We start from the raw sequence: 24900 nt of genomic DNA, 5'->3' as shown, positions 1-24900 counted from the left end.
GGGAAGGCACCTCTGCTGCGTGCGCTGCAGAACACGCAGGGCTGGCAGCGGCTCCAGTAAGTAGGAAGAAATCAGGTTTTTCTGCCTGGTTTACATCAACCAGAATTTGAAGAGAGCCTGCCCGGGATGCGTCATGGTATCGCACTACCGTCATACACTTCCAAAGCGATCGGGATAAGATAACTTCTGGAAACCGAGTTATTTTTGTATTTTTAATTCTTCTTGTAACTGGCAGCTGGTGTTCGCTGTATTTTAAGGAGCAGAGATTTTAGCTAAAGGATTAGTATGTCATTAATCAATCCATTGAATATTCATGATTTAGTGGATACCCCCCCTCCCCGCTGAAGGAGAGAAGTAATTATTTTGGCTAGCACTTGAAAAGTGCGTGTGTGCTGTTGGTAGAACTCCACTGTATTGGGCAAAAATAGAATTTTTCTATTGGACATGCAAACTGATCTTCTCTCCCCAGTACTGATAAATATCCTTTAGTTCTTCTTCTCTATTTAGTAACAATGTTTCATGCTTTTTTTGTAGGAATGTAATGAAAATGGAAAAAATGAGGGGGGGGAAAAAAAACCCAAGCACTGCAGTGGAGGTTGAGCTACTCCTTGTCGAAACCCTGATTCGGAGAGCGGGGTCTTGACAAACCTTTTCACGTTTATAGCAAACTACCATTTTGTAGTTGTTATTTAAATTTTGTTCAGTCTCGCAGCGGTGCAAAGCTCAAATGAAACGCGGGTTGCGGAGCGTGTGGGAGGCTGTTCTCAAGACTTGCTCCACAAAGCAGAACCTCTTCTGGTCTCCTGCAGCCCTATCCTGTGGGTGTCCCCTTCAGTGGGCCTTTTGGGCCTTACTGGTTTTTGTTCTCTGCAGTATGCTGCTTTCTCCCATGTCACTGTAGGGGAGTTACAAAGGTACCCGTTGGTAGGTGATACAGCGACTCTTGATGATGCAGACAGCATTAGGCTATTTGGAAATACGATAGAGTTGGCCAGATCTCAGGCAGAGCGTGCTAGTGGCTGTTGCTCAGGTCACGCTTAAGGGCACGTAATGTTTGGTGCTAATTCTTTGGGGTTTGGGCTCTAGCAGTTTCTAGAATCTTGATCATCAGGCCAGAAACGATTGCAGGATGACTGAGCAAAACTGAAATAACTTCCTCTGAGTCAAAGAAATTAAGGGAAAATTGTTGCTGCTGCTAAGAGTAGCACGGTGGAAGGAGTCCTGTGGAACATGCAATGCTGCAAACCCCTCCAGGAGAGGGGGGTCAGGTTTTTATACGGTGCCCCTCCACCCCAGAAGGCCAATGCTGATTCATACCAGTTTCGCCCCATGGGGCCAGCAGTAGAAAACCTCTCTCCTCTGTAATGGAGAGGTTTTGCAGCTGGGTTGGTGAACTTCCCAGGTGGTGGCTATTTGTTGTCAGCTAGCAGAGCTTCAAAGGCTGCACTGTTTGGTTCTACCCTTTATATAAAGAAAAGCAACAACAACAGGTACCTGGGAAAGTTTTTGCAGTTAATCCTCCTGGACAGGGCAGGGGGCTGCATGGGTAGCTGTTGAATGCGTGTGTATTCTTAATTTTTAGTGCTCACGCTATTTCCCACGCAGAGTCTAATTTTTATTCTTTTTCCCTACAGGTTTTTGGCCTTGTTTGTTTTGTCCTGAGGTCCCTCCTGGGGACCACGCACCTCGCAGCAGCCAGGTGGCCTGCAACTGTACGCAGCAACACAGGGTCCCCATGAGGTGAGCTGCGGCTTTCTCCCTCCTGCCTGCTTTCTTTGGGGACTTAATTCTGCTCCTTTCTTGGGGGGAGGGCAAAAATACTCGCCTTATCCTTCAGCAAGGAGCTGCTTCAAATGCTCGCATTCACTTTTTTAAAAAGATATTATTAATTTATTTTTTTTTAGTAGGGTCATATTATGTAATAGCCACGTGCCAAACTTCCCTAAAACTAGCTTTTTACCACCAGTGGTTTATAATTAAAATAGATCTTGCCGTTTCTGTGTAACGCGACAACGCTGACTTCAGTGGGAGCAGTGTGTAATGAAGGAGTAGCAGCAATGGGTCTTCTTTATCTGGGACTGTTTTAAAATAAGTAGCAGGTAGTTTTCTGTTTGCATGAACGTTTCTGCTCCTGATAGTCTGCAGCCCTGTGGCTTCCATTTTTGGCAAATAACTCTGCAAAGTTGTGGGTTGCGTTTTGGGCTTTTGTTTTGTTGCTGGTTTTTTTTTTGGTAAAAAGTGTTTTTATTGATGGAGAAAAAAATCCCAGTTGACAGCTCTGGAAACAAAACTCTTCTGTTTATCACGTGCCAAAACACCCCAGGAGAAGCCCCAAACCTGCAGGGGTCACGATAAGCTTCCCCTCAGTGCCAGCAAAAAGCTTTCATGGTTTTCAGGAATTTGTAAGGTAGTTCTAGCTTCATGTCACCAAAATCATTCACAGCTTTACCCTCTTAGCGGAATAATAAACCTGAGTGTGGATGATGGACTGACCCATGTTATTTTAAGGTCTGACTATGAGTTATGTGCCTGGGTCTGAATGTAGAAACCATAAAAGATTTCTTGTGCAGCTAGTATTAAATTAAAACCCCAAATCCTTTAAAGCAATTTTAGGTTTGTTTCCATGGCATTGATTTTTTGTTTCTTTTTTTAATTGTGGCTTGAAGGTGAGAGGGGATAGTCTCACGTCTTGAGAAGTTGCCTTGTAGGATACAATGACTCAGGGTTGTTTGAATTTCTAGTCCGTTTTCATGTCATCTTTCTGAAAAGCAGGGTTAACTGTGGCAAATGGATAAAGCTCTAAATAGACAGGTTTTCTGTGGTGGTTCAGCAGTAGCTGTCCTCTCGGATGAGGACGTTCAGTATTCTGGCATTAAAACTTTGGATTTGAATTCTAGTTCACGATGTTTAACGCTACATCATTTTAATGTTTGAAGATCCTTGCTGACCACCTAAGTGACAGCTCTGAAGCCATTCCTTTCTACTGACATAGAGCATTTGTGGAGACACAGATGAAGGCAGGATGGTTTGCTTCGGTTGTGATTGAATGCCTGCGGAGAGAAAGCCACCTTTCCAAGCGCGAGGATAAAGCTTTCCTCCAGGAAAGCCGGGGAGCAAAGTTCACCAAAGGACCACGCATCCGCCTGGAGGGCGGCGAAACTTTCTGTGAAACGGCACAGCAAGCGGGACCTGTGCGTGACGATCGCCCGCTCGGCGCAGCGGTGCCGTGCCCCGGCCGGCGCGAGCGCTGCCCCCTTTCCGCGGAGGCGGAGGCTGCCCGGGGCGCGGGGGGCCGCTGCCCGCCCCGGCCCCGCCGCCCAGGCGGCCGCGCTGCCCCCGAGCCGCCGGCTCGGAGCCTCTCCCGGCGGTGCCGCGCCGGGCTCGGGCCTCCAGCCCGGGATTTCGCGGCGGCCGGGCCGCTCTCCGCAGGCGCGGGCGGTGCGCGGAGCGGCGCTTGCCGCAGCCTGCCGGCCCTGCGCGCCCGCGGCGGCGCGGGGGGGGGGGGGCTCCGCCGCCCCGGCTTTGCCGCTTCCCCCTCCCCGTGCGCCGCGAGGGGCGGGAGCTCCGCGCCCGCTGCCCCCGCCCCGAGCCGCCGCGCAGCCGGGCGGCGGCGGCTCCGGGCGGGGCGGGGCGGCGGCCGGCGGGGCATGCCCCGTCCGCGCAGCGCAGGAGCGGCCCCGCGCCCCCCCGCGCGGCCGGCGGAGGCAGGCGCGGCGGCGGCGGCGGTGCCGCAGGGCTCCCCGGCCCCGCAGGGCTCCCCGGCCCCGCGGCCGCCCCGGAGCCCAGGCGCGGGCGCCCTGCGCGGGGCATGAAGTTGCGCCGGCGGCAGCGCGGCGGCGGGCGGAGCGGGGCGGGCGGCCCCGGCGGCGGCGCCTCCTCTGCGGGGCCGTAGCCCGCGGCGGGCTCCGCCGCGCCTGGGCGAGCGGCGCTTCTCCTCGCCGGCGCCCCGCAGCCCTCCGCTCCCCGCCGCGCCCGGGGCCGGGCCGGGGCGCGCCGCTCGCCGTGCGGCGGCGTGGGATGTGCGCGCAGCGGCGGGCACCTGCCGGCCCGCTCCCCTAGCGCCTGCAGGCAGCGTGCGGTGGCCGTGCCCCTCGGGAAGTTTGATGGCTTCTTTGCGGAGAGTCAAAGTCCTGCTGGTGTTAAACTTGATCGCGGTGGCCGGCTTCGTCCTCTTCCTGGCCAAGTGCAGACCCATCACGGCCAAGAGCGGCGACTCCTTCCATGACATCCATCCCAGGGCAGAAGTGGCCAACTTGACAGCCCGCGGCATCAGCTCCATCCAGGATGCAGTGCTGAAGAGACTCTCCCTCCTAGAAGATATAGTCTACAGGCAGCTGAACGGTAGGAATACTTCTGCTCTTAATGCCTTTTGGGTACGGTCGCGGGTGGTGAGTCGAGGTACGGAGCGGGCGCACGGCTTGCCCGAAGTTCGCGTGACAGAACCGTGCTTTTTCCAGTATTACCGTGCAAACGGAGTCTCGACGGACTGATCAATTTAGTACGTGATTTCCAAGTTCTGGTTGTGTTTAAAGCTCAGAGCACCATGCGCAGGACGGGAGGAAATCATAATAACGTAATGCTGCCTTTCAGGTTTATGGTAGTGGTCAGGAAATTACAGTGTCATGATTTCTGCATCAGATGAGAAAGGTGTTCAGTGGGCAGACGTGGGTTGGAGCAGCACGCTGTATATTGATTGAGGGAATGGCTTTTGCTAGTACAGAGTTGTTTTTTTGGAAGAGAGTTTTTAAACGGCTACAGTATGTTGCATCATTTGAGTGCAGAAGGTCAGAAAGCAAAATGCACTTTCTCCAGTAAGTTAAGCAAACTATTCAGTATTTCCTATGGCTCAGCATTGATAGCTGCTAATTGAAATCTCAAGTAATGCTTCTCTTTATAGCGGAGTGGAGAGATTTCTATTAAAATCTCACCAGGTTCAGTAGTTCTGAGATGTAGAAAGGGAGTTTTAAAGATGCCGTGCAGGATAGAGAAATATGTTGTAAAGATAGAAGAAATCTAGGTGAGGTATCTAATTAAAACACTGACTGCGGAAGCTAATTTTTAAAAAATTGTTCCCCATAGATTCACAACTGGGAATGTAATCTCAATCAAGAGTCCTGTTTATCGCTTCCAATCTCTGTAGCTTTAATGACTGCGAGTTTTCGTGTATCAGAATTAGCAGAGTTAATGTTTTTGGTAATGTCAGTGTGATTCCCTCTCTGAGTTTTGAATATGAAGCTAATGCACGATTCTGTGCCGTGTTGAACCGAAAGCCGGTGCGCGCTGCGTCTCCGTGCTGAATCAGAGCTGTTGCTGATTATACTTGTGCACCGAGGATGCGAGGCAGGTGCAGGAATGAAACGTCCCTTGCCTGGTGCATAGAAGTTGTCTCGCTGGCTGTGCTTTGGGGAAGGCACTGTACAAAATGAGAAGCACTCAGCTGAGTAGGAAAGTGGTTTTTATATTGCTACTTTATACACTTGCATGAAAAACCTGTCCTGCCTGTGAAAGTGCCTAGCACCCCAAGGTGTTAAGCAGCACTGTTGGGTGACAAACAAGGTGAAACAAAAGAATAACAAGGAATAAGGTAGAAAGCTGGGTGTTATTTACAACCAAACTGTGAAACTGGCTGCTTCTGGATATTGCTAGGGCAGAAGTTTCCAGGAAGATTTAGGCACTTAATTAGAAAGGGGCAATAGCTGCAGTTCAAGGCAGGAGACCTCATGCTAGGACCTTGGTATTGGACGAGTAATCATGATGCAGTCTACCATTCCCACAAACACAGAGAGAGCTGAAATGATAAGTTATTACCTTTCTTCTGCAGAGATGAACGTGGGACTCCCTGTTCCGATGTGCTCTGGGGGCTGCTTTTGGAGCTAGCTGGTGCTTGTAACAGGAGCCACTAGCGTAAGGACAGCTCTCCATGTGCTATCTCGTCTGTAGGCTGCTGTGGGCACTGGGAGAACGTTTACAGCGTGGTACAGGAGCCTGCTCAGTGCTGAGGAGCAGTCATGCACCTAAAGACCAGGGGAGGCAGAGAGGTAATAGATATGTTGCCCATGTCACAAACGTTTTCTTAGGGCAGGCAGAAAGCTGAGCACATAAATGTGACATCTTGTCTGGCCTCTGCATGCCGGGGTGATTTATAGCGACGCTGATGAGTCTGGCTAAAAAATAGCTCTGGCGTAGCGGTTATGTAACTTTGGGTCAAGTATATATTTGGTACGTGTGATTTTTAGAAAAGCACGACGTGCTCTGCTCTCTGAGTGATGTTTGCGTGTTGTGCTTCAGCAAGATATGGGTTTAGAGCAAGACGTGGGGGGCCAGGCGAACCCCCGCCACCACCCACCGCCGCCAAAAGGAAACAGTCCGGTGTGCTGAGCCAGTCCTTAGGGCTGGGGATGCGCAGGCAGCTGGACCGCCTTCCCCACCAGGAGTCTTCTGCGCCCGCATCGGCGATCCTTCTGGGCACTTGAAGTATACCTAAAGCTAAAATCCTAGTGGTTGCTTGAAGCATATGAGCTCGCTTCTTTTTTTTGCTTTTAAGATAGGGAAGTTGCGTGCTGGTGCAAAGTGTCTAACAAAACCCACCATATGCTCTTAGATAAGCTCCCTGCAAAATGCATCTGCTGAGACAATTCTCTTTCTGCTGCATAAGGTTGTGTTTTGTTTTAAATCTGACCTGTGGTTTAGCACGTACAAGATGTTAGAATACGGTGTAGCACGGGGAAAGCCTGCACCTCAGGGAGCATCGGGAAGCGTTTGGCCAAAGAAAGAAACTAAACCATGGTTTGGGTGCAATCAGCTATGGATTTATTTTTTTCTGCGTTATAGGACTTGGCTGGATTTCAGTGGGAGTTGAAGCCATCTTTAAAAAACTGAATCCCTTAAAAAGCTCCATTCTGTAAAGATCAAATGAGCAATCTGATCATAGCATTGCTGTGTTTCTGTTTTTGACTCACATAGTGTAAAGCATGTTGGAAATAACAGCTCTCTCTGGTATGGCAACTCTCATTTTGTATATATGTATATTTATTTATTTCTGTAAGTGTTGGCCATGAAAACAAGCTAAACAACACTGCCTCGGGTCTGGTAAAGGAAGTATTTTACACAGTCACTCCTTTTGAATGACTTTTCTCTGCAGCACTATCGTGGAAGTAGCACTGGGCCTCCTCTTAGTCCTCTTTGTGCAAGAAGAGCTGTCCCAAACGTGGCGCCGGCTGCCTCCTGCAGTGACCCCTCCGGTGCCAGGTGACGCACCTGGCCACTCGTGCCGTGTTTTCCAGCCCCGTTAGCTGGGGGTGCAGTTGCGCTAAGCTCCGTCCCGTCAGCCGTGGGATGCTTGTTTCAGACGGTGGTTGAAAGAGCGCCTTGGGGATGGTGAACGGGATCGGGGAGTCATCACAGCAGACGGCGGCCTTGCTTAGTTTTCTCCTCGTTGTAATTCATAAAATATCCATGAGAAGAGTTGGGTTTGTCCAAATTTATCTGTTCGGTCTTCTTTTGGCCTAAAACTGATTGAGAACTGTACGTGTGCTTTGTTCTTTCTAAAAGTTTATTATTGCTCTTCACTTCGTTGCACAAGTCTTGTGGGTTTTACTTTTTTCTTTTCTGTTGCTTTTTGCTGGTCTCTAACTGGGTGGCTGCCACGGTCACCAAGAAGTACGAGGGCGCCCTTTGAAACGGAGGGGTTTCTATGCGCACGCGCTTACCTGAGAATTCAGAGGATTTTTAATTGCTGTAGGCGCTTTTATGGATGGAATTTTCTTGTTCAGCAGGTGTTCAGAGAAAGCTAACGAAGGCCTGGAAGGAACGTGTGCGTTTTACTCTGGGTATTAACTACAACTTGTCTTTTTGATCCAAACCTAATTTTTTGTGTGCTGACATTTACATAAGGAAAAATTGTGGTCCAGGTTATCTCCAACTTATGGAGATGCACACAAATGAACTTTTCAGTTGGGTCTGTGTTTACAAAGAGAGGGTTTCTGTGCTTATGTGACGAACTAGTTAGCTAGCGAGGCGCTGGAGTGCACGAAGACTCAGAGCGTTCAGCTTCCGCTGCAGCCATGGGCCTCCTGGGCGGCGCTGGGAAAACTCCTTGATTTACCCAGCCTCGCCCTGCGGAGGAGTCTGAGAAATAGTGGGTTTGTCGGATCCTGAGACAGCGAGGGTGGGCCAACTTTTTAACGTCAAAGTGGCATATAGGGTGAGTGACGTGACTTGAGGAAAGCTGCAAACTGCCTCGTGAAGCAGCGTACAGAGACTTTGCTCACCATAAGGCTTCTCTCGATGGGATGGGTCCTGAGTTCATTGCATGGTGGGAAGCTGCTCATCTCCCCTCCTACAAGCAGTGGCCTTGGGGGAATTGCCCGGGTAGCTTTGGTGTGGCTGTGTTTCTTCTACCTTGAACTCCTGCATTACTCTCCTCCCCCTCTTCTTGTCCTCTTGAAGTTGTGCTTGATCCCACCCTGGGTGTAGGAAAGGGAAACGTTGCCGGCAGCGCAGGGTGCGTTCACCCCCCTCCCCAGAAGGAGAGGGGATAAGGCTGGTGCGTTCCTTCAGCGGTGCTTGCCCAAGGCAGAAGCGTTGAGAAGTTGGACATCCGCTGCTGCGGCACTGAGAGGCTGGTGGGACGTATAGGGTCCATAAGCGGGTTTCCTTATGTGTGCAGAGCACTGGGGCTGCACCAGTGTTGAGTATTCCTCCCAGGGAGGAGGAGAGAGCCTGGATCTGATTTTGTGTGTTGGTTTTTGTCTCTATCCTTCAGAAGTCCGACCCTGCTCAAAAGTGGGCAATCCCCTGTTCTAAACTCTGTTCTCCAGAAGCTCTTGAAGTCAATATATAAATAGTTTAGTCATTAACTAGTGCTCCTAGTTTGAGAATAAGAAGTGTAGGAGGGAGAGTACTCTAACTAAGCCCTTGGTTTGCCTGTGGGGAAGCCATCATCTGTATCTAGTATAGCTGAGCACCTGAAACAACCATGAGCCTGTCAGTTCTGCTGGTCGCTGGTGGTCTGAGGAGCCTTCCACCCAGCCGCCTCCCAGGTGTGCCGGGCTAAGCACCTCCGCGTCTACCCGTGCGTGTTCAGCAGAGGCCTGGGTCTTGGATTAAAGCCTCCAAGCAGTGTGGAGGCTGTAAACGCCCTCTCTAGAGCTTTTGGGTTGATACACAACAACAGCTGAGTCGAGTAAGCGCTCAGCTGCCTGGAAGCCAATGAGACAGGAATGGTGTGGCGTCTTTCCGAGTAGTGTGGAAAAAAAACATAAAAACTCCTTACTTCAAGCTAAATATTAATAAGACAGAAAACACTGTGAGAGGGCACTGCTGACTCATCCTAAGCTCTTCTTTTAAATTTTATTTTGCAAACTCGTAACAGATTATGTATAAGATCAGGGAGAATAAAAGCTGTTTGCAAATTGTGTAAATGGGAGGCCAGTGATGAAGAACCACTGAAGCTGGCCAGAAAATGGGTGAGCAGAGAGGGTTTTTCCCTCCATGCTAAAGAAGTGCACAGAGAGTAAACTGCTGCTTTGCCAAATGTTAAAAGTTGAAGAGGAACTTTAAATTCCTTGGTGGTTAAATAAGCCTATGTTCATTTTTTTTAAACAAGCTTGCATCTGTGCTTTTTGCACATGGAATTATTTGCACATGCTGAGATATGAACAAGTGCATGCCAGCAGCCTCCCTGCATGCAGATTGTGCTCTGGTCTGCTTATCCAATTAGGAAATTAACTTTGTGAGGGTTGCATATGGACATTGAGGCTGATACTGAAACACAGCCTTTTGCATGGTCTTGCTTATCCCCCTTGTAAAATGGCAGTTAATTAGCTTAAAGCACTTTAGAGATATGTGGATTTACTTCCCATAAGGATAAGATAATGCTTATCTTCTATAACACTTATCATCCTCAAAGTACATTACAAACTTAGCTAACTACTGAGTATAAAAATTATATATGTAAATAAGGCAGATTAAAAGCAGTTCTATCAGCCATTTAGTAGTATGTAATAGCGTTACACCCACAGACTAGTAATATTAAGATTTTAACAGGTAGGTAATATATTAACTGGAATGCTAGGAAATTCTCTGATTAAGATAAGCCACCAAATGTAAATAATTGAGAGTAGGCAATGCTGTTTGTAGGCAGAAAGGCCCAAACTTTAATCACGTTAATGAAATAAAACAGCTCTTTATACGAGCACAGCCTCGCTGGGTGAAATCCTTTGATATAAGAAATGATGATGTGGAGATGAAGTGATACACTATGGGGATGTGACTACTGTATTAACTGATGGTTGTTATCACACAGGATCTGGGAGGCTGCTTCCCCGTCTGCTCCCCTACCGTGATGAAGTAGAAACTAACCGTATTATTTTGTATACCCTTATATAGCTACTTGATAAAAATTGCAGCTTTAATATCTATTATATACCCAACAGATCTGGTTGCCATATTCTGCATTAGGACTAATGCGTATTATTCAGATTCAGTGCATGCTTTTAGAAGTTCTCAGCCTAAACGTACTAACTGCAGGAGAGTGGTCTGCGTAGGCTCGAGACACCTGACCGCTGCTGTCTGTGAATTATTCTTACCAGGTTCCTGGAAATTGGGTCTGATACTGATCAAAGCATGAATAAAAGAAATACGTCTTAGACAAATAATAGAGTTAAAAGATGAGGCTTCAGATAGTCATTTAGGAAGCATCTGGAAGCTTAGACGTTAACGTGACATTTAGTTTACAACCCGGCTGACTAGGAACTGATAGATAATTTTTGTTTTCGATAGTTGTTTGGCATCATCATCCGAATATTCACTGTCATTGGCAATGAATGAGTAATAAGCCACTAACACATTTATCATGCAGAGACAACACAAGATTCATGAGATGCAACAGCAATGACTAGAAAACAGTGACAACGTTGGTATTTTATTCTTGCATATTAATTCAGGTCTGCCTGAATGGAGAAACAGAACCTTATCTCGATGGTAAAATTTACAAAGGTACGTTAAGAGTTACGCTGCCAAATTAGTTAAGCAGATTTTAGGAATGTTTTAGTAAGGATACCAAAAAAAAAGGTGATGTAATTATGTAAATTACAGTATTATTTCCAAGGCTCAGTCCGGATCAGTGGTGTACTATTGTGTCTCCACTACGAGACATTTGGAATTGGATGCATTTGGCAAAACATGGGCACCTAGTGACATCTCAGTGCCCGAAGGCATCCTTCTTGGCTTCCAGCTGCCACTCCAGAAGGGCACGACTCAGCCGCCGGTGGAGCGTCACATCTGCTGGGCTCGCGCGGCGTCTTGGATACCCCGAGGCCTTTCGGATGGCAGCAGGCATTGCTGAGACGGCAGAGTCCCACGCTTGCCGGCTTGGAGATCTTCTGCTTTGATCAGGGAGGACAGACGGATGGAGTTGGCTTTAGGCATATGCTGTCAATGCGCTTGGATTTTGGGGAGTCCTTCTGGTCTACTCTTGGCCACCGTCTTCCCTCGTTCCTTCTCTCCTGGCAGAAAGCACAGCGCATTTCTGGTAAGAAAATGCTGTGTGCAGCCTATGAGCAAATCTACCTGTTAATAAGGCATAGCACAAAAGAAAACAGAAATGAGCCTTCTCAGGTAATTAAAAAGGTTTTACTCATTTTGTGATTTATGCCACTAATCTTTATCTAAAACTGAACAATCTGGTCCAGGTGTTACGGCGGGCTGGCAGGCTGCCAGTTCCCAGCTCCTACAGATACGCCTGGATCCCGGGATAGGTGAGGACATTCTGCATGTTGAAATATTAAACTTAGAAGGGAGACTTTTTTTTGTAAGATGTCCCTATTGAAGTCTGCAAAGGGCTGTTCAAACTGAATGCGCGTAGTATTGACCCTACTGTGAGTCAACAGCAGTGATTCAACTTCAGTAATGTATCCTAGCGGTACAATATTATTTTTCCTAAACAGTTCTGGGACTACTAGCAACTATATTTTCTAGCCCCCAGTCCCCGTGGTCAAATTTCTTCAAGAAATTGTCAAATGCTTTACATCTTATTGCTGCAAGTGTAGCTAGTTCTGCCTATAAATCTAATAGCTATCGACCCACATTCTGACATTCACTGACGGTTAGCTAAAAATAATGCGGTAATGATGCAATGAGAGCCCTACGTAAAACACTGCGTGCAAGGAGAGTGCTACGCTGAGCCTCGCTCTGCTGCCACGGAGCAATTACACACCGTGCTTCTGATGCAGTCGTAGGGCTTTGATGCTTGTGTCAGTGGGGAGAAGCAAAATTACCTGAAAAAGACGGACAATTCCCTAAAACCAGGAGTGAATTGGATAAAAATCACGGTTTACTTTTTCCTTTTTAAAAACTCGATGATCTGCGCTCGCATGCCTCTCGCTGCCTAATGAGTGCCGTTCCTATGATAGTGCCCTCCCAGGGGTTCGCTCCCTGCGATTCCCTCCGCTACCTGATACCCCCAGGCAGCGACGGTAAAGGCTATCTGCCACGTTACAGCACTTGTTCAGGCTTGGAACGGGAAATACCTACAGCTTCGCAGGATCTGTAACACGGCAGTAACATGATAACTCTGGGCAAATGGAGTTTTTTAAAAATAGGGATCTTCCTAGGCTGTCCGACCCAGGCTGTTGTGGAAGAGCACCGCGCTTCCTGCTGATCGGGAAAATGAAAGATCTCTTAAAAGCTGGGGCTGTGCCATACATAGTAAATCACCACTTCTTACTGCGCAGCTGGCATGCCTTGTTGCACCTGATTACTTAATTTTAGCACAGTAAAACCAACTGTGTGATGTGTCAGCATTTGATGCCGAGGAAGGAGAAGGAATCCTTGGTCCCTCTTCCCTCTGGTACCCTCGGTTTACGTGCAAGCGGGAATATCTTGTGTTCCTTCCCGGGGTTTGAAGTGCGGCTGCTCAGCACTAGTGCTCCTCTGGGGTCCGGTAGGGAAAGGCTCTGGGTGGGAAGGCAGAAGAGCTGGGCTCTGCTGTGGGCTGCCTTTGGGCCCTTGAGCATCCTTAGGCTCCCTGACGCCGTTCCCCAGCACCCAAACGGGACGCAGGATTTTCTTTTCTCCCATCTCCTCTGTGTAACAGTAGGGCCTTTTCGTGTTTGTGGGCAATGGAAATCCAAATTGCTTTTCCTTGGTGTGTCTAAGTGCTGCTGAGATACAGAAAGCAGAAAACCATTACAAGAGAAAAATCAACAGTGGATTAACAGACACCAACGGTGCCTCGGCTGAGTTATTTTGGGTGTTTTCTCAAGCTGCAGAGAGCACGAGAGAGTCACGCAAGGTCTCTTACCTGTCGGTCATCAGGATTTATTTAACCTTTGTTTTAATCTTCATTTGCTCGTGTAGTATTTTGGGCAGTGTAACAGCCCGCCATGGTTGTGCATGTTCTTGGAGCATAAAGATGAAGCAAGAAGGTTAATTTTAAAATGAAGCAATTAGAATTTCTTTCTGGGTCTTTGCCTTTATGACACCTTAAATTAAAACACGAGAGCACTTGTTTTTGTGCCAAATTACTACAAATTCTTCCAAAACAATTGCTTGATCATACTCTAAAAACACAAAGCAAATGGGGGGTGTGTGTGAAAAGCCATTTAATGATATTTTAAAGCTTGCTTGTATTCCGTTAGTGGGTTTAAAATAATTTTTGCTGACCTTTGTGTGTTTTTAGCGTGTACCACCTTTAGTGAAGCGCACTGGAACGTTGAATACTTTAAATAGCTTGGAACATAAAAAACTTATTCTGCTAGATTTTATTTTAGTTTTTCATATTTGCACTGACAAGACAATAATAGTAATAACCGTTACGCTTGCCTAAACCTGTAGTCAAGGCTGGGGCCACGTTGTGCTTTGCCCTTTGCTAAGTGTAGACCAAACACCATAATGTGGAAGTTCGGTTTGCTTGAAGTTGTTATTCATGTAATCGGAAGGGACTGGTGCCACCACTAAGGGCACCAGGCATTCAGTAGGAAGGGGTTAGGTCTCAGTTTTTCTTCCAATGTTTTCTGTGATGCTGGACAAGTCACTTAGAATGATGTTAGGAAAAAAATATACTAGTTAGGGGTTCAAGTTCGCGCCTGTATTACTGAGTGAATGTCTTAAGGGCAGAGGGAGATGAAGAGGTTTGTATGTGGGAAATGGTATGAGAACAAGAAAAAGTGGCAGATGTGTTCTGGTGGTTTGAAAATATTTGGAATTAAGAGGTGGGAACAGAAAAAGTGAGGAAGAATAGGAGAGATCTTTGCCTCACTTCTTATTCCTTACCATAACAAATGACTGGAATGTAGCCTTAATTAAGCGATTACCACTGACTTACGTTAAGATCCTGCCCAGTGACCCTGGCTGGTTCACATCCCATATATTTGGTGCTATAAACCAGTGAGAAACAGGCCATTGCCAAACCGCTTCTCATTTAGTGACATAAATCGTGCAACAGAATGAGGCAGAAGATGGGGGGAGAATTAGACCTAATGTTGTGTTAATTCCCTGTGGCTTTTGGATTTAAAACTCATGTTGGTTTAAATCTATATTAATTAAATGTCGACTAGGTTGAAGGAGAGATGTGTAGGAAAATGAAATAATAGAGCAGGAAGATGTGCGAGTGAAGCTGGAGGGAGGGAGGACTGCAGGAACGGTGAGAGCAGGAGCATCATGCTGAGCCAAGTCATGCAGCTGGAGGGTCTCCGTGGGCTTCGAGCGCTGGGCAGGGGGCAAGCAGCAGCTGCCCTCTGTGTCCGTCCTCAGGGTTGCTGCCTCCAGAAGCTTTGCTTGCCCCTGTGAGTTATGGGGGGCAGCTTCAACATTTGGCTCAAAATGAGGAAAATACCATGCCCCAGTTCCTGAAGGGACACGCAGTGGGCCCCTGGTTGTGGGAAGGTGGGGGGACCAGAAGTCTCAGTTTGGAGGGGCAGATGCTGGTGGCGGGGTGGGTGCTCTTTGGGTAAGGCTGATTTGAGGGACCGTGTCCAGTGCCCAAAGGGACAGAGCTGGTTTTTAAGCTCTGCAGGCGGAGGTCAGAAACAAAACTGCAGTATCTGGAGAAATAAGTGAATAATTAACCTAATGGGCCAGGGATGGGTGAGCTGCTTTCTCCAACATGAAGGGGGACCGTTCGAACGCGGTGCTGGTTGATTGGTGCTTGTGGTATGAAGGGACGGTATGACAGCTGGATCATGCAGATGGTTTATGGGCATGCAGGCAGCTTTCATTTAGAAATCTGCCCCGTCAGGAGTGTCTGAAGGTAGTTCCTGGCTTTTACAATGTCTTACATGGAAGGTGTTACTGGGGTCAGGTCATATTGACTTCAGTTGTCTTTGGGTCAAGCACCGAATCAGTAAGTGACTTTCTGGGGGAGTTTAATAGCTGTTCTGCACAGACATAAAATGGGATTTTACACTTTTATCAGTCTTTTCTCAGGAAGTGCTCAACTTCCAAATACCAATTAATGCTATGTTCCTTCCACAAATTTTCCTCCCTACTGATGCTGCCTGTTTGATCCTGTAGAACAGCATCAGACCTTGCAAATTAGAACCGGCTGCCAGGCTACAACGAGGAAAGAGGCAGCGAACGGAAAGGAATAAAACTTCGACTTTGCATCCCAATTTGAGGCGTTCAGCATAATTTATGCTCTTTGTGCAGCTGTTTGGAAAACCCTGGAATTCCCTTGAATGTCCAGCTCTGATTATAATTACTGGATCTGCATATCCAGAAATACCCAGCTCCAATTACAATTACTGGAGTTGGATATCCAAAGAAAGTTATTCACTCCAAAGCTGCAGACCCAGGTGTAAGACACCTCTGGTAGCATCTTGCTCTGAGGCTGCCCAGCCTTTTCCATCATGAGACACTGCTTTAATTTGTCTATAATTTTTCCGGTTAGGCTGAGATGGTCAGATATTGTCAAGATCACATTTATCTTTAATCCCAGCGAACTGGTCCGGATGTTTCTGGAAATGATGTATGAGAAAAACACGTCCCATTGTTCCCATGGAGGGACAAAAGCTGGTAGAAAGGAAAAAGGAGTGGAGGGACTGAACTGGCAGCTCCAAAAAAATGGGGCTGAGAAACCACGGGAGCAGAGCAGGGGGGAGATGAGGAGGCTGTCGTGGGTGGGCAGCATGGGAATCGGAGGGAGAGGGGCACGGGACAGGGTGCCCAGGCAGGGAGCGGGGGTCCTGGGGCATCTCTGTTTTGCTACAGGAACATTTGAATGCAGCGCAGTTGCTTGGTGGTTTTGTTACAAGTAGTGGAAAAATGGCTGTCTGCAAAAAAAAGTGTGATTTTTAACTCGATATTTTACATAAATGAGGTATAACTGAAAAGATCGGTTACTTCCAGAAACCTTAATGCCAAAAGTGGTTCTTGGGTATTTTTGCTGGTTTGATGATTAAAGTGTTAGCCGTGTAGAGCATTCAGAAGATGTGTGGGTATAAAGCCAGGGCAGGTATTATTAACTGTGTAAAGCAAAACAATACAGTCACTGTGGAAAAATTACGGGTTTTGTGCTGAAGCAGATATTTAACCTTTGTTTTTACAACTCCAGAAATGAAGCAGTTTGTTTCTTAATGTAGGCTTAATGTTCAAAGTGTATGCTGACTCGATTTTCACATCTGAATGTATGAAATGCTGGGCTATTAAAATCTGTTTTAACGATCTCTTTTCCCATAACTCCTAATATTTGCCATTTACTAATTATGATGTGCCTAAGTAGTTCTCATTTGTAGTAGGTATTTTAAATGCTGCAGCTGTCCTAGTTTCAAGCTAACTGCTGGTGACTTTTTTTTTTATGTCTGAGAATTGAGTAGTATCGGTGATTTTTGCAGGTTGGCATTAAGTGCTCGCCTCATACTGTTCTTCATTAGAAGGTTTTTTGATATACAGGTCCTCAGTGGAAGCAGAAACAGTTAGATTTGGCAGAGGAGCAGCAGTGCTGGAGAACACGTGTATGTTTAGTGAGCATTGGTTTGTGGTGTAAGCTGATGCCAAGTGAGCGAGGGCATACCCGGGGTGGCTGGGGTGGAGCACTTCTTGATTTGGGAGTTCCTGCTCTATTTGTCTTTTTTTTTTAACCCTTAGGATTTTCCAACAAATTTATAATAGGGGAAATGTGGCTGTTTGAAAGGCGGCAGCCTGGGCAGCAGCTTTGCAAGCTTCCCAAGCGACTTGCGGGGAAGAAAAAGGCAGGGTGGTTTTCTCATGGTCCATTTTGCTGCTCCAAGGGCCCGTGTGATGGGACCACGTGAACCAGTTTAAGGCCCCACAGATGTTATGAGGCCATTGACCTTATAGTCTGACGGCCCTCCCTGCGAAACAGAGAGCCGAGAATGCAAGGAAAGTGGTAATAAAAAAGAAGTAAAGTGTAAGGTAGGAAGCAGGGGCTGTACTTGAAGGAAAAAGGGAAATATGCAACTCAGAACAATTTAGATGCTCTGCAAGTAAGGAGAGCCTGTTAACTCAGTTGTCTGTCCTCCTTGTGTGTCTTTTTACCAGGAATTTTACCTGTTGGTGTTTTTTTTTTTTTTTCTTTTTTCTTAATCCCATTTCTCAGTCACCTTCACCAGAGGCAACTCCAGCTGTGACTTGACAGCTGCTACTGTCTTCTCCAGCATGTGCTGCCAAAAATCCCAGTTGATTCTAGGGCTTAAGGCACAGTGCTGTCTATTTTCTGTATTTTTTCCTACTATAAAATGGTACATATTAATATTAATAATGCTCTTTCTAAATTCAGAAGCCTCGAGGCCTACTGCAATTATGTTTTTTTTTTTTTCAGCCTCGGTTTTTGGCAGGTATGTCCTGGCAGTAAACACTGCTTATGAGCGTGTCCCAGAATATAGGCAGTGCTTTAGGGTTAGGTGCAGTGGACAGAACTCAAGTCTGGACCCAAATCCTTAAACTCTTAAGGAAGCTTGATGCAAGTGAAAGCTTTGAATACCATCTTTTCACTTCACATCCTGCAAAATAATTCCTTCTGACTCGGAAGAAGAGGCTGTGGTGCCAGGGGTATGATGTGCTGCAGGTCCTTCTCGTGCGGAACTCTGCCGGCCAGCAGCAGCTCCTCCTGCACAGACCTAATGTGGTTACGCATTTGCTGAGCTTATTTCTTGCTTCTTAGCCATAGGCTCCCTCTCTGCTGCCTAGAAGGCAAAATGCTGCTGCTGTTAGAGGCAGCATCAGACCCACGGCCTCTTTCTTTTTTCTCCAGAAGTTTAAAAAAAAAAAAAAACTGCGATATTTTTACTTTTTTGCCTGTTCCTTCCTTTGCATTTCTCACACCTCCATGCTGAGCCTTGGCTTGAAACCTTAAGAGTTGAAACTCAAAGTTGGGAAAAAAAAAAAAAGCGCTGATCTAGGAGTCTTCTGACTGGATCAATGGAGCAAAAGAACAGGCTGAAGTTGCACAATTGTGAGTTAGGAGAACTTTGCTGAACGTGCTGTGTCAGGGTCTTGTACCAGGCGATTATCTTCAGAGGTGCATAAGGCAAATGCTTTTCCAGTCTTAGGAAATTCCTTTATATGTGAATTTTTAAATAGCGATTTTTAATTTTTTTTTAAAACAAATTTGCTGATAGGAGCATTCAAGTAGTAATTAAATTCTTGTGGTTCATTTTCTTTGACTCATTTTTTGGATGTCATTAGATAAAACCTTTTCGGTGTTTGCCTTCTGTGAGCACTGGGATTTCTTCTCATGCCTTTGGTTGCATTTTCTGCAGCATGCGTACCCAATCCTGCAGGCGCCCAGCGCTTCCTAAAAGGAGCTGAGAGGCAGCAGCCGCCGCTGCAGGAGCCCCGGGTGCCCAGAGGAAAGCTCAGCTCCCCCACCACGGTCCCTCGCGTGTTCAGTGAGCTAGGCTGAAATTAGAAGAAGCTGTGTGGCTCGATCAGCTTGAACGTTTTCTGTGAGTCTGTATGGGGACAGCTCAGACTGCTGATAGTGTTTAAAGCCCTGAAGCCCAGCCTGTCTGGATTGCAAATTCTTCTGATGAGTGGATCCTGCCTGCCTCCCTTCCCACGGGTGGGTTGGGAAAAACCCAAGGAACTGGCTTTCGTCAGTACGGGTGCAAGCTGCGTTGTTTCCAGGGACGTCGGTGGGGTTTGGATCAGGCTTGTCTTCTGCGCTTTATTAATTGGCAGTACGAACTGGAAGGCTCTATGTTAGGTTAAAGAAATGAAAAGATAGGGCCTAATTTTCAGGCTGAAATTGGTATGAGCTGGGCTTCTCTCACATCAGTCCCTTGAGCTTTTACAATCTAATTGAAGAGATTTTTTTCCTCCTCTTTTTTTTCCCCCCTTGCTAGGTCACGAAGACCCTTTGTATTCCATCTGCATTGTGTTATCTGTCAGGGACTTGGACTTGTAGCGATGTACCAAATTCAGAACTAACTGTATGGCAGATACCTTGCAAGCTTTCATTCATTTTTCATGTTTCAGGTTTTTTTGACAAGTAAATACAGTCTCATATTTATACCCATGCCAGGAATAAATGAAATTAGCCTGAAATTAGCCTTTGCTCTTACAATGCTTTGCACATTTCTAATGTTAAGGAGATAAGGAAGGAGACGAGCAAGCCTGCTTTGAAGAGGAGCTGATTTCCATAGCAGGCAGAGTGACCTACTTAAAGGGAGGGGGAGAGCGAGCAGAGTCGAAAACGGGCTCTTTATTTATTTATATAATTTTTAAAGTATCTGCGTCAGTGCTCCCCTGGCTGAGCCCTCTCTTGACACTCACCTGACAGAGGGTTGAAGAACTCGGAGCTGAAGAAATGTCGTTTGTCCTTCAAGAGTCTCCTTTGTATTAAAGCCTTGTGTTGGCGTTGCAGCCGGGGTAGAACTGTGCAGCTCAGCGCGGAGGCGTTTGGGAGATGACAAGATTCAGACAGGGCTTTGGGGGAATGTTAATCACAGTTTAACATTTGTAGGAAGTCTACTTCATTGCTTCATTTAAACGAGAAGGAGCAGCATGCCTTGCTTGGGAGCACGCGATGTTCGGGAACATCCTTGCGGAGAACTGCCAAATGGCGCGGCAGATCCGGAGATCCTCTGGTAGATGGGTTGGAGCAGCAGATGGGTGGTGAGGTGCATTTGCTTCTATTTTTACACTGCGCTGGTTTTGGCTGGGGTAGAGTTAATTTTCTTCACAGTAGCAGGTATGGGGCTATGGTTTGGATTTGTGCTGACAGCAGCGTTGATAACGCAGGGATGTTTTAGTTATCGCTCAGCAGTGCTGACACAGAGTCAAGGCCTCTTCTGCTTCTCACCCCACCCCACCAGCGAGTGGGCTGGGGGTGCACAAGGAGCTGGGGGGGGCACAGCCGGGACAGCTGACCCCAGCTGGCCCAAGGGATATCCCACACCATAGGACGTCATGGTCAGCACAGAAAGCTGGGGGAAGAAGGAGGAAGGGGGGGGACGTTCAGAGTGATGGCGTTTGTCTTCCCAAGTAACCGTTGTGCGTGACAGAGCCCTGCTCTCCTGGGGATGGCTGCACACCTGCCTGCCCATGGGAAGCAGCGAATGAATTCCTTGTTTTCCTTTGCTTGTGTGCACAGCTTTTGCTTTACCTATTAAGCTGTCTTTATCTCAAACCAAGAGTTTTCTCACTTTTACTCTTCTGCTTCTCTCCCCCATCCCACCGCGGGGAGCGAGCGCGCGGCTGTGCGGGCCTTAGTTGCCGGCTGGGATAAAACCACAACATACACGCTCCTAGTTTGGCAGCCAGGCGATGCGTGGAGTTGTATGTATGTATGTGCCATCAAATAAACACTGGCTGGGTGCATATATGGTTTGTGGCCATTTTTCTTTAAAATGGACTCCCTTAGTAATAATATATGGCTGATTCAGGTCTGGTACCATCTTAGTAGAGGATCCAACTCTGCAAAACAACATCAGTGTCTGGGAGGCCAATGCTGTCCGTGGGGCTGGAGTAAGCAACACAAGCACACGCAATTTCAGGTTGTTGCCCCGTCTCTGGTGTGGTTGTTTCCATTGGTGTGAAGTCAGTGTAATGTGCGCCCAGATCAGAATGACCATGTGTCATACCAGACGTTGAAATGCACACATTTATATGGTAAAAGCTGATTCGTGAGTCCCAGTGGGTTTATAAGTTGTGTAGAGAACCAACGCTCACTTGGGTGCTGAAGGCTGGCTGTGCCCCACCAGTGCTGGTTTCTGGTCTGCAAGCTGTGTTTGTATCTTAACTTGATTTGCATCATCTGCAAAATAACTTATGTATCCAGGGCCTGAGTTGGGTGCAGCTCGTGCATCGCAAGAAACTGTGATGATCGGAGCTTTCACGCGCTCAGAAATGGATAGGTACTCTGCTCTTGCCTTTAAATTACTATGATGTCCTGATAGGCAGAAGGGGAGGACAGGTTGTTGGTCTGAGCTTCTGACTGAGACGGTCTTGTCTGAGCTGATCATCGTAACAAGTTTATGTAGAGATGAAGATTCGTTCATTTAGTCAGAGAAGGTGCTAAAAAGTTTTCTTTGCTCACCCTCTGTAGTGATAAATGCTTTGTAAGAACAATGTGTCTGGTTGTCTTTGCCTGAAATCTTTATTTCTTCCAACACCTGAGTGGAACGAGATGAAAACTTCCCTGCCCTGTGGGCAGTTGCATTTCACTGGAGCCGTATGTTGAGTTTGCGAAAGCCCGTTGGGAATTTGGCAGGATCTATGAACTAAGTTAAAAATTAAGAACTGATGAGTAGGTGAGAAAAGGCTGCTCACAGCCACCTCAGGGCATTAAAGCTCCCATAACAGCTTTGTTCTATGCAATTATTGTCCCCTGTTGCTTTTTTAATAGCATTTTGTTTTCTTTGAGTCAAAACTCAGTTCCTTTTAAACTTCCATTCTTCACTAAGAATAGTAAATCCAAGAAGTCTAGAGGAAGTCTTGTGGCCTGTTTTAAAAGTTTTGTATGTTTTAAGTAACATGTATAAAATAGAAGTTTATTGACCCATTGCAGAGAGGAAAGTACGTCAAGTCAAGCTGATAGAGCGATGGGGAGAACTGCTCCTCCACTGCCTAAAATACCACCTGGTTGTGGTGTTCCTCAGCCTTTCCCCCCGGGGCTGCACGGTGCAGAGACTTTGAGTGGCTTCTTAGTCCCTCTGCGGGTCTGGTAAGAGGTAGACTCTAAACTACGTGCCATGGAGAAGAACACTTGTCGAGACACTTGAATCAAATGCTTCATTCCAGTGGAAACACTTTGCAAAGAGTATTTAGGTTCTCTGGGAAGCGCTAACTCACCTGCAAGCCACTGAGCTGGGCACCGTGGCCAAGAAAAAGCGGTGACGGCAGCAACGGGAGAGCGGAGAAGCCACGGAATCACGCGTGGTGGCCAGCAAGGGCTTGTGCCCCTTGGCAGTCCTGTGTGAGAGCATAACTTCCAAACTTGGCCAAGCCAGGGGACCACCTTCCCCGCCACTACCAGTAGCAGGGCTTTGGGGAAAGACCATGGGAGGCCTCCCTTTTGTCTTTTAGCAAGTTGTAAACTTGCTACCTGTTAACTTCTTACGTGCTCGTGACTTCAGGGGAGGTGCAATGAGTAACTGTATCTTGCTTTTTCTTTTTAGCATTCAGCATTCAGCATTGCAGAGTTCTCTCATGTCCTCTGAGCTCATCTGCCTTCTTTACAGGGTGAAAAGTCCTAGTTTATTTAATTTCTCCTATATAAAAAGCATTTTTAAAATCTTTGATATCCTTTTACTTTGTATTGCTATGGTTTTTTATAGTCTCGTTTGAGTTTTTTTTTAACTGGAGATGACTGGAGCTGCATGCAGTATTCTGGCTGTGAAAGTGAGGCCCAAAATAAGGGGGGAATACTTGGGCCAGACGTTGGCAAAATGGCATCAATATTTCCAGGGAAGTCAAAGACATTCCTTTATATATCATTCCTACTATTAATGTTTGAAGTGCTCCAGGCCTCAGGTGGACAGTTTCTCATACCCTGCATTGAATAGCTCTAATGCTTAGAAGTCCTCCTCTTCCCACCCTCTTCCCTGCAATGTCTTGGTGCTGCAGAAGGCAAGACTGGGAGATCCCTTCAGTCTCTCAAATCTCTGGGCTTCTTAACAGGGTCTGTAGATTCCCAGTGTATCAGAAAAGAGAAGTAAGGTGCTTAAACCTGAACCTGAAATGACGTGGACTGTTTGAGCCACTTGTGGACCTTGAGACCATTAATTTTGTTAGTACCAGGATTTATGGGGTTCTGAGGAGCTGATGATAACCCCCACCCCCAAGGATGTGTCTTAGCTGTTGTAGGTGGGGTTGCAGATGGATCTTTCCCCGTCTCTCTCAATGTGCCTGTTGTGGAAGATTGTGGAGCTCTTGCCCAGCAGAATTGGGCAAGTCTGCACTCGTTCCGGTCTCCGCTCTGCAGCTACTCCTCTTGCGCAGTGATCCTTGCAATTCGGTCTTTTCCAGTCTCGCAAGATGGACTCTCTTGTTAATGTCAGAAACCAGTAAGGCTTTGACTTTTTTTTTTTTGGTAGCAGTTATATTTAATGCGTACGTTGATACGATGCACCTCAGGTTTGCATGTGCCAATGCTGCAGAGTATAAACAGACCAAACTGAAATGTAAAACGTAAGACACTTCACAATGTAATTCTGTGTCGTTGAAACAAGTTATGTCTATGGTAGGAATTTAACAATTCCTTTCAGAAGGATTTATTTTAATGTAATATTTCTAAAAACCCACTTTAATTGGCTGCACAGTTGGAGAGCTAACAAGACAATGCTTTCTTAGCCATTTTGCCATTTGATTGAACAGTGAAACAGGTAAGTTTTAATAAAAATCTTATTTTTACAGAGCACTTAGAGAATTAAGTAATTCAGAAATACCAACTAATTCATTGTTGCATAGCCCCGTGGCCAGTTAGAGAGGGGTGTAAACAGAGGGTGAGTATTTGATTTACATGACTGAAGGCTCAGGGCCAGATTCGGCATCAGTCTCCCTCGCCTTAGTGCCGGTACCAGTGCCCGTGCTGTCAGCCAAATGGGTCCGCTTTGAACCTGAATGATTTACAGCCTCGGGGTGCTCGTGTTCAGGCGCAGGTTGTCATCCTGAGCCCTGCTGCAGGGGAGCTGAGCCCTGCACCCCTTCGTTCACTCTGCCTGGGTCGGGCATAAGCCAGTCCCAGCCCGAGCTGTGGCAGGATTAATGGTCGAGGGTCACAGAATCATGGAATCGTTTAGGTTGGAAAAGACCTTTAAGATCATCAAGGCCAACCGTTAACCCAGCACTGCCAAGCCCACCACTAAACCACGTCCCTAAGCACCACGTCTACCCAGCTTTTGAATACCTCCAGGGATGGGGACTCAGCCCCTGCCCTGGGCAGCCTGGGCCAGGGCCTGACAGCCCTTTGGGGGAAGAAGTTTTTCGTAATATCCAACCTAACCCTCCCCTGGCACAACCTGAGGCCGTTTCCTCTTGTCCTATCGCTTGTTACTAGGGAGAAGAGACCGACCCCCACCTCGCTACAACCTCCTTTCAGGCAGTTGCAGAGAGTGGTAAGGTCCCCCCCCGAGCCTCCTCTTCTCCAGCTGCAGAGATAACACATGCTGGTCACAGGTCGTAGCTTTTGTCCGCTTGTGAATCTGGTCTTAACCTCAGAGTGCTATAGAGCCAGCAGGAAAATATAGTGGGGAAAGGGGTAAGTCCTGCTGCCCGGCTACGCTGCAGGGTGGCTCTGTAGCGCCTGTGTATTCAGAAGTAAAGCACCCTGGTGGGATGCCGTGTGCTTGCACCGTATGAAAACATTAGCAGTCAAAAGATTGTTACACCAGCAGTGTCTGCAGCGCTCAAGGAAAGAGTCCAAAAACGTGTTCAGGTTCACTGGCGTTGACATAAAGGAGAGGTTGTGAAAGGCAGGATATTGCCCAAATAAAAGCA

At 47.2% G+C, this 24900-nt stretch overlaps 1 protein-coding gene across 1 annotated transcript in view; it reads left to right on the top strand.

Annotated features, from left to right (window-relative positions):
- Positions 1–4010: 4010 nt before the first annotated feature.
- Positions 4011–24900, top strand: part of GALNT17 (polypeptide N-acetylgalactosaminyltransferase 17) — a 215004-nt gene continuing 194114 nt past the window's right edge. The window contains exon 1 of the mRNA XM_082327904.1: positions 4011–4341. Coding sequence (XP_082184030.1) covers positions 4104–4341 — 238 coding nt within the window. The 5' untranslated portion in view covers positions 4011–4103. The remainder of the gene's footprint in view (positions 4342–24900) is intronic.

This window comes from Platalea leucorodia, assembly GCF_965183815.1.
Source record: "Platalea leucorodia genome assembly, chromosome: 16".
NCBI lineage: Eukaryota > Metazoa > Chordata > Aves > Pelecaniformes > Threskiornithidae > Platalea > Platalea leucorodia.
Note: the sequence above shows the minus strand (reverse complement) of the source record. Positions and strands in the feature narration are given on the sequence as shown.